This window comes from Phascolarctos cinereus, unplaced genomic scaffold (genome assembly GCF_003287225.1).
Source record: "Phascolarctos cinereus isolate Bilbo 61053 unplaced genomic scaffold, phaCin_HiC Scaffold_2;HRSCAF=192, whole genome shotgun sequence".
Taxonomy (NCBI): Eukaryota; Metazoa; Chordata; class Mammalia; order Diprotodontia; family Phascolarctidae; genus Phascolarctos; species Phascolarctos cinereus.
This window is the reverse complement of record NW_027555625.1, coordinates 294,691,563-294,701,115: the sequence shown is the minus strand read 5'-3', so window position 1 is coordinate 294,701,115 and position 9,553 is coordinate 294,691,563. Positions and strand designations below refer to the sequence as shown.

Here is a 9,553-nt window from a genome sequence, read left to right as displayed (position 1 = left end):
TTAGAAAGCTCTTAGAATAATGAATTAGGCAAGAATCAGGACCATGCTGATTCTTCTTCAATCCCCATGTCTCACTCCTTTGGTCTTTCATATGCTAAGGAGTTCATAGCTTTCACTCAGAACACATAAGCTTTTTTCTTTGTCAAGAAACACAAGCCTTTCTATTGCCATACCATGCTGAATAGGCCTGACCTCATCTGATCATATAAGCTAAATAGGATGAGACCTGATTAATGCTTGGGTAGAAGACATTAAATACTATTCTGGCAAATCTGAAGAGCACCCTCTGAGGGCTTCTCCTGACTCCTTCTTTCCTTAGAAAAGCTAAGATGCAAGAGAAATCATCTTTCAGGGAATTGACTGCTCTGAATGGTTCCTATCCTGAAGTTGCTCCCCATCTCTAGGATTCTATTTGACCTTTATAACTGTTCTCAATTATGATTAAAGAGCTGGCTTGAGAGCACTTAGGAAGATAAGCAGTGTTCACTGAGTGAACAACACGATAAGAAGTATTAATAATGCATTGAGAACTATTCACCAAGAATCTCATTACTATTTGTGACAGTTTTACTCTACTGAAAAAATCTGAGGAATGTCACAGACATTTTCAATTTCAAAAAGGACTTAGGCAAAATTTTTCATGACACCTTTACGGACGAGGGGGAGAGATGTAGACTAATATAGTTAGATGGATTGAGAACTGGTTGAATGACTGGAACCAAACAGTGGTGACAAAATATTAAAATCAACATTGATTTGATATTGGGGCCCTCTTCTGGTGGAAGGCCTCCAGGAAACTCTCCTTGGTGCTTAAATATTCTACACCCTCCCTATCAATTACTTGAGTGAAGGCATAGATGGCATGATTATCAAAGTCTTGAGTAACATGAAACATAGAGGGATTAATAACATATCATGTGACATAATTGGGTTCCAAAAATCTTGGCAAAAATAAAACAGTAAGAGAAATTTTAAGATGAAAGTGAGTAAAGACAAATGTAAAATCCCACATTTAGATTCAAATTATTAGGGGCACAAGAGGGCATAGAGTAATAACTGCTCATATAAAAAAAAGCCTGGGAGTTTTAGAATACTGCAAAGTTTACATTATTCAGCAATGCCAAATGGTAACCCATAGATAATGTGTTATTAGAAAGAGTGTCCAGAACATCAGGTCTTATATTGTAGTTACATTGTAGTATTCTTTGGTTGGAGCACATCGGAAGAATTTTGTACTTTTGGGAACTATATTTTAGGAAGGACATAATTTCCCGGAGCATATGAAGAAGATTGTGATGATAATGTTGAGAACTACTAGCCATGCCAAAGAAGGTTAACTTGAATGATCTGGAAATAACTAAACTGGAGAAGAGAAGACTCATAGGCAGTAGAGAAGACAAGATACCTCTTGTCACATATTTTATGTGTTATAAAATGGAAAAGAAACTTTCTTTCACTTGACATACAGCCAGATTAGATCAAAGGGTAAAAGTTGTAGAAAAGCAGATTTATATTCAATATAAATAAAAACATTCTAACAATGTGAGGTATCCAAAAATGGAACAAGCTGCCTCTTAAGGTACTGAGATCCCCATCATTGGGTGGTATTAAAAACTTGGGGATTTTGTAAAAAGAATTTCTATTGGAGTATAGATGGGATTAGCTAAGGTCTACAATCTTACGCAACTGTGAGATTCTCTGATTCTATGAGTATTCTTCCACTGCTCTTCCTCACATCTCAAGAGTGAAACAGGAGTAGTTGAGACTTTACTTTTTCCTAGATCTACCTTTTTTGTCCTTTTGGAACCTGAATATTATCAACCTATTCTCAGGAAACGGGAGGATAGGTGATAGAGTGAATTAGAGCATGGAGATAGCAAATACGAGGCTGAACTAGAACTAGAGGTCAAAATATTAACACTCAGGCAATTTTTCTACGTATGTCCCACCTTTGAAACATCTTTTTTACTTTTTAGGAAGTGTGATTTTTTATAACATAGTTAAAACAGTCAAATCTCATTAAATTTAGCTAATTGAGGGCACTACCAAGATGAATGTGAAATTTATTTGACACTTTCAAATTCTCACAACTAACGCCTACTGCTAATAGAATCTTTCCAAGTAGAAGTGCTGGGGTTGTGCTTTAATAAACGTATAAAATGTAGTTATAATTAGTGGCACTAGTTTGAACAATTAACATCATAAAATCTATAAAATGTGTCATTTCTTAAGGCAGTTGTATGTATTCTTGATACTCCCAATTTTGTCCACCTTATTAAATTCATTTCACCCTTTCTCCATAGATAACCCAAAGAGAACTTAGACTGAATCAGTTGGAACAATCACCAATTATATTTAATGTTGTCTAAATTGGTGGCATGTTCTATACAAACAGTTCCTATTTCATAAACATATTGTGCTTAGAAGTTCATTTGTGAGCCAGTGCATCCATGCATTTGGTGTATATGAGGAATTTTTGATCTGAGGGTTTGTGAATGCATTTGAATGGAATCTTAGAGATTATAAAACACTTTCACATCTCTTATGGCAATCAAGTCTTAGGAAAATCCTAGAATATAGCTATATCTTAGTCAACAGCTTCAAAAATACAGTCTTATTAAATTGAAGGTAATAAAATGAATGAAACTGTCCTGTACTGACTATTCTAGAGGCATCATTATCTTTGCAGAAAGGGCATCAATCAGGAGTTCTAATATTTTAGGTCATTGACTCCTTTGGCAGTCTGGTGAAACCTATGAAGCCCTTCTCAAAGTAATGTCTTTAAATGCATAAAGTAAAATACATAGAATTACAAAAGAAACTGATTACATTGAAGTATCATTATCAAAATATTTTATGGGTTCATAGACCCCAGATTAAAAACTCCTGTCATAGAGGAATCCAGGCTCAACAACAATGGGATTGTCACAGATGCAGCTTTCAGAGTCATAAAATTCCTTTCCTGTTGGTTTTCCCACTCAGAGATTGGCTTCCTTTTTCAGGAATCAGATGAGGATTCCATAAACCAAGACTGATCTGATGTAAACTGTAAGTATACATGTACTCTTCAAAAGAAGTTCCATAAGGCCTTGACCTTTAGCAATAGACACAGAATGTGATAGATAGAAAGGTCCTCATGTAAAATATTGCAATGATCACTAAGAGCTAACATAGTTTTATAAAGAACAGTATTATTAAATTATTTTCATTCACTTTTTGGAAAGGATGACTAGACTAGTGGATCAGGGATATATTGTAGACAAAGTACACTTGCATTTCAGTAAAACATCTGAAAGTCAGTGATACTATTCTTCTGGATAAGATGGAAAAACTGACTAAATAATTTTACTGCTAGATAAATTCAGAACTGGTTGAATGACTAGATACAAAGACCAATGGGTTAATGTGATTTTGGAGGTAGGTCTTAAATTGAGTGGTCAAAATCCTATCCCTGCTCCATGATGTCAAACATTATTAATGATTTGGATAAAGATATAGATGTTTGTTATTATTTAGTCATTCAGTTGTGTCTGACTCTATGATCCCATTGGACATGCAGTCCATGGGGTTTTCTTGGCAAATATACTGGAGTAGTTTGCCATTTCCTTCTTCAGGGAATTAAGGCAAACAGAGGCTAAGTGACTTGCCCAGGATCACACATGAGTAAGTGTTTGAGGATGTATTTGAACTCCAGGCTCAGCATTCTATCTACTGAGCCACTTAGCTGTCTGACAGATGTTATCCTCATCAAATTTGCACATGGCACCAAGAGTGGGCAGGAAATCTACCACACATTGAATGAGAATCCGTGAAGATTTCAGCGGACTAGAATTATGATCTGAAATGAATGAAAATGTATTTAATTGTAAGAAATACAAAGCTCTACATTTGGGTTAAAAAAAAAAACTTCTAAGTACAGCATGTGAGAGGTATGGCTATACCACAGTATATGTGGAAAGGCTTGATTTTACTGACTACAACCCAGATGAGTCAGCAAGGTCATCCAGAAGCCAAATAATGTGCTCTTCTGGGCTGCATTATGAAAGGCATAATATCCAGAAGGAGGAAGTTGATAGTCCCTCTATACTTCCCTATTCAGGCCATATCTTGTGTATTATATTCCATTCTGGATGGTGCAGTTTTGAAAAGACATTGATAACTTGAGAAACAGGGCAACCTAGATGATGAGGGGACTATAAGTCACACTCAGTGAGCATTGGTGGGCAAGAGCACTGCTTCAGTGATCATACTAAGTGACAAAATCTTCCTCTCCCCGAATTTCTGGATCCAGAAATTTACATTTCATTCTCAGTTGGTCTTATTTCCCAGAACTATAGTATAGCTCCCTTTCCTGGTTGATTTCTGTCTATTCTATTGCATAAACAAAACAAAATTTAAAAGTTAGGCAGGGTTAGGGAACTTGAGGCCACATGTGGCCTTCTAGGTCCTTGGTGCGGCCCTTTGAATCCAAACTTCACAGAACATATCCCCTTAATAAAAGGACTTGTTGTATGAGGTTTGGATTCAAAGAGCCACACTTGAGGACCTAGAGGCTCACGTATATCCTTGAGGACATAGGTTCCTCACCCCTGGTTTAGGGCATATAGATCTAAATGATTGATTTTTTTAAGGATTTGGGGGAAGGGAAGATTTTATTTGGAAACCCCACATTTGCTAAAAATTTAATAATAGCAGAGAGAAAGGAATACAGAGCGATCAAAGAGGCCTCAGATTAATCCTCAACTCCTCTTGGAGTTCACAATCTAAAAGGAGAGACAACAGGCAAACTATATACATACAAATTATATACAGAGTAGATAGAATCTAACGTCAAAAGAAGGGACTAGAAATGGGAGGTTGGGGCGGGGAAGGCGTCTTGCAAAAGGTCAGATTTGAGCCCAGTCTTAAAGGAAGCCAAGGAAGCCAGGAAGGTGAAACAAGCAGAGAGAATGTTGAAGCCATTGAAGACAAGTGAAAAGGCACCAAGTCAGGAGATGGAGTGCCATGTGCAAGGAACAGGATTAAAGCCAGTGTCATTCGATCATAGAGCGTGTGAAGGGGAGTAAGATATAGCAGCAATGGCAGTAATACTGGAACTAGTAGTAATAGAATAGCTAATATTTATGTAGTACTTTTAAGGTTTACAAAGTACTTTACAAATATCTCATTTTATCCTCATAACAACCCTGGGAGGTAGATGCTGTTATTATCTACATTTTACAGATGAGGAAACTGAGGTACAGAGAAGTTAGAGGATTTGCCTATACTACAGGACATACTAGAGGATCACACATACTACAGGAGCTTCTAGTAGTGGCTTAGTCAATATCATGGCAGTTCCAGGAGAGACTAGGGAGGAAATTGCTAGTAAATGTCTATGACTGGATTGGAACTCAGGACATAATTGACTCCAAGTCCATTGGTACCACTAGAAGACTGAACAAGTAAGAAAGAACCATCTTTGAAAAGTTGAAATTAACTCGCATTATTCCAACCAAAATAAATGAGATTAGTGGGTATAAATTAGAGAATGAAAGATTTCAGCTCAGTATTACAACTGTCCAGCAAAGGAATTACTTCCTCATGAAGTGGTGCACTACTTATCATTGGAAGTGTTCAATGGCCACCACCAGGGAAGCTGTTGGGTGGGAGGCTAGACTAAGTAATCTTGAAGTTTCTCCTAATGCTAAGATTCTATAATCCTATAGGTTACATCCCCATATTAAGAAGGTGTTGGCTAATTCCTAAAGAAGGAAGGAAAAATATGAGCCAAACTAACAAGACCTGGGTAACAGACTTCTTCCTCCTTGGACTTACTGATGACCCTCAGACCCAGTTGCTGCTCTTTGTATTGTTCCTGGTGGTCTACTTGATTACTGTGCTTGGAAACCTGCTCCTCATCTCCCTGGTTCTTTCTGACTCACAGCTTCATACACCCATGTACTTTTTTCTGTGCAACTTGTCTACAGCTGACCTCTGTTTCTCTACCACCATTGTTCCCCAAGCCCTAGTCCATATGATTTCCAGGACAAAGTCCATTTCCTTCATGGGCTGTGCAGCTCAGCTTCTTTTCATCCTCTTTTTTGGATGTACAGAGTGTGCATTGTTAGCTGTGATGTCCTATGACAGGTACTTAGCTATCTGTGACCCCATGCACTATCCTCTCATCATGACATGGAAAGTGTGTATCCAGCTTGCCTTAGAGTGCTGGGTCAGTGGAATACTAGTGTCCATGGTGGATACAACATTCACACTACGACCTCCATACCAGGGGGAGAATAGGATTCCCCATTTCTTTTGTGAGCCCCCAGCTCTCCTGTCCCTGGCATCTGCAGACACCCATAGCTCACAGATGGCTATTTTCCTCATGGGTGTGGTGATTCTTCTTGCACCTGTGACCCTGATCCTAGTCTCCTATGGATATATCATAGTGACCATTGTCAGGATGAAGACAACGTCAGGGAGACTCAAGGCATTCTCCACCTGCGGCTCTCACCTTATTGTAGTTGTCATTTTTTATGGATCAGCCATAATTTCCTACATGACACCCAAGACTGCTAAGGAGCAGGGAAAGCTGGTGTCTGTGTTCTATGCAGTGATAACCCCCATGCTTAACCCCCTCATCTACAGCTTGAAGAATAAAGATGTGAAGAGGGCACTCAGAAATGCAGTTTTTAAGAGACCACTGGGTAGATTCTGATATCATAATCCTTGTTTGTCAACATCCCTTTTTTAAACACTTGTTGTGTACTCTATACTTTGAAAGAAATAGCCTTTTCCTTGTCACTGAGGATAGAGAACACTGGAGGACAATTTGCATTGCTCTAAATTCTAGATACAATTTTTGCGTATTGCCTATCCGTATTATGTCTTCAATCACAGAGAGAGGTATGAGCAGATACATCAATTGTTGTGGAGAACTGGGTGGTTTTTCTTATATGGGGGACTGAAATGAATACCATGGATATGGAATCATAATGGCCCCTAGAAATTCTTCACTAAACTTTTGAATTGAATTGAATTGAAGTAGGTATGTTGGAAGGATCTTTGAAATAAGAGATAGTAATTTGGAAGGCTATAGAGAGAGGAGTTGAGGGGAAAAAAGCTAAGTTAATCTTAGACTGCCTGCCATTAATAGATAGTGATCTAATGTGCACATTTCCAGTTACATTGTACTCTGAAGTACAGTGGTAAGATGCCTTCTGGAGCATCTATCTAAGTCTAATATAATATCTTAAGAAAGACATTTTTAAAAAAATTTTTAGGCAATTAGGGTGAAGTGACTTGCCCAGGGTCACACAGCTAGTAAGTGTCAAGTGCTTGGTCTGAGGCTGGATTTGAACTCAGGTCCTGCTGACATCAGGGCCAATGTTCTATCCACTGTGCTACCTAGCTGCCCCAAGAAAGGCATTTTTAATTAACGAGTGTCCAGAGGAAGGTGACCAAGATAATGGAAGAACTTAAAAACATATCATATGGTTGAATCGTTGTTGGATAGTTGAATCACAGAACCTTTGAGCAGGGAAACATCTGAGGCACTGTCATTCAACTTCTAACTGAAAAAGATGACCTCTCTAAATATTTGTTAGAAGTGTCAAGCATACAAAATATCAATAGTGAGGCATTTTATTCAAGGTCAAGGAATTGCAATTAGGTGTATTGCACTGCCTTTTCAGACAGGAGTGTACAGAGAGGGGAGTTAGAACAGGGATCATATACATTCAAAAGGGGTGGGTAGATAAATAGATGGAATAGCTGGTAAAACCACACAATCAGTTTAAGCTACCTCTAGCCAGCAGAGGCACTCGAGCTGTTGACCTGGCCCCATGCCTGGTTAATAGAATGTTATGTATGGTTAACAGAACAGCCAAATCATAGGGAGTATTGACAAAAGATTAAAAGAACAAAGTTGCAGCCTTGGAAGTGTCTCTAACCGGGAACAAGGCAGGTTAGAAACTGCTGATCAGAGAAGGGTAGGGGCCCAGAGTTTCCCAGGGGGTGACAGAAGTTATCAGCCACTGCTTGAAGATCACCAGTGATAGGGAACATATTACATAATAAGGAAGCCTATTATATTTCTACACAATTCTAATTATTAGGAATTTTTTCATACTGAATTAAAGAATGCTCTCTGAAATTTCCTACATCTACCTTTAACTTTGCCTCCTGGGCCAATCAGAACAGGTCTAGCACTGCGTCCATAAGCCAAGGAAGGGACATGTATTTATTAATATATCAAGCACTATGCTAAATGCCTCAGAAATAATATGTCAGTTGATCCTCACAATAGTCATGTGAGCTGGGTGCTATTATTGTCCCATTTTGCAGTTGAGTAACCTGGGATAGACAGGTTAAATCATTTGCCCAGAGCTGCACAACAGAAACAGGAAGTGCCTGAGGCTGAATTTGAGCCCTAGTAGTCTTTCTGACTTAAGACCCAGTATGCTCTCCAAAGAATTGTAAATTACTTGTAAGAACCTTTTATTATCCTTAACGTTTATCACTTATTTCAGTTCATTCTGAGCCTTAGAACTCATTATTCTTACCAAAGAGCATGACACTCTTGTTTATTCATCCTCAGTTACATGCCCTTGCTTTCCTTTTCACTGCCTTTCTTTTATAAATTTAGTTAAGTCAGTGACTAAGCTATGAACCCCGCTCCCCGGCCTCTTTATGCAGAATTTCTTCTTTTCTTCTTCATCAGAATCTTTTGTAAATGTGTCTTTGGCATTTGACTTTTTAGAACTTCTCATTGTCTGAAGCTGAATTCTCTTGCAGAATTTTGTACAATGATTTCCTATTCTACTCTTGATGCTAGGCTTTTCCTCTCCTCAACCTCATCCCCCTATACCTCACATCCCAGCCAGCTTCCTTTTACTTCTTTGTTAGTGAAGTCTACAATGAGATTGTCTCTTTCTCCAATGACTGCCATAATATCTCTTGCAACAAGCACTTCTTCCTCAGGCAGTATTCAGTAGAGAATAGCAGTTCCTCATATTACCATTTTTTTTTGCCATTTAAGTCACAAATTGATCATTAAGGTAAGTCAATAATTTATCGATTGCTGTGATTTTGGCAGAGAATATGCCAAAGCTCCAGAAAATATGCAAATACTTCATGTCCTCACCACTGATATAGCAAGCGTACATAAAGCATACCTCCATGGCTCTCTGGTTATCTATTTCCTGAATTCCTCATCTCTTGTCTCTTTCTGGCTGAATGGTTTTCTATCATATTATTACTTATTTTTCTTCCTCCATTCATTCTGACCCTAATACTCTCCCCCACTAAAAAAAACCCCAAAAAACCAAACCAAAAACACCCTTTATATTTCCTGAAATAAGTACACCTTTTTCCAATGACACTATCACTTTGTTGCTAGGTGCTGGGAGTGAAAAGATAAAACAAAATAAAAAGTGACCACTGGAAGACAACAGATCAAAGCCTTCTGTTTGCATCTCAGTCTCCTTTAGAATCTGTATTTGTGCCTCACTTTTTTTTTCTCTAGAAAACAAAGGTAGCCACTTGCTTTTCTTTTCTGTCTTTCTTTTAT

The 9,553-nt window shown here is 38.2% G+C and overlaps 1 protein-coding gene across 1 annotated transcript; it reads left to right on the top strand.

The window, feature by feature from the left end:
• Positions 1-5,752: 5,752 nt before the first annotated feature.
• LOC110207335 (olfactory receptor 2D2-like) lies at positions 5,753-6,700 on the top strand. The gene has a single exon (XM_020984934.1). The coding sequence runs from the start codon at positions 5,765-5,767 to the stop codon at positions 6,698-6,700; it is 936 nt and encodes a 311-aa protein (XP_020840593.1). The 5' UTR covers positions 5,753-5,764.
• Positions 6,701-9,553: the final 2,853 nt, after the last annotated feature.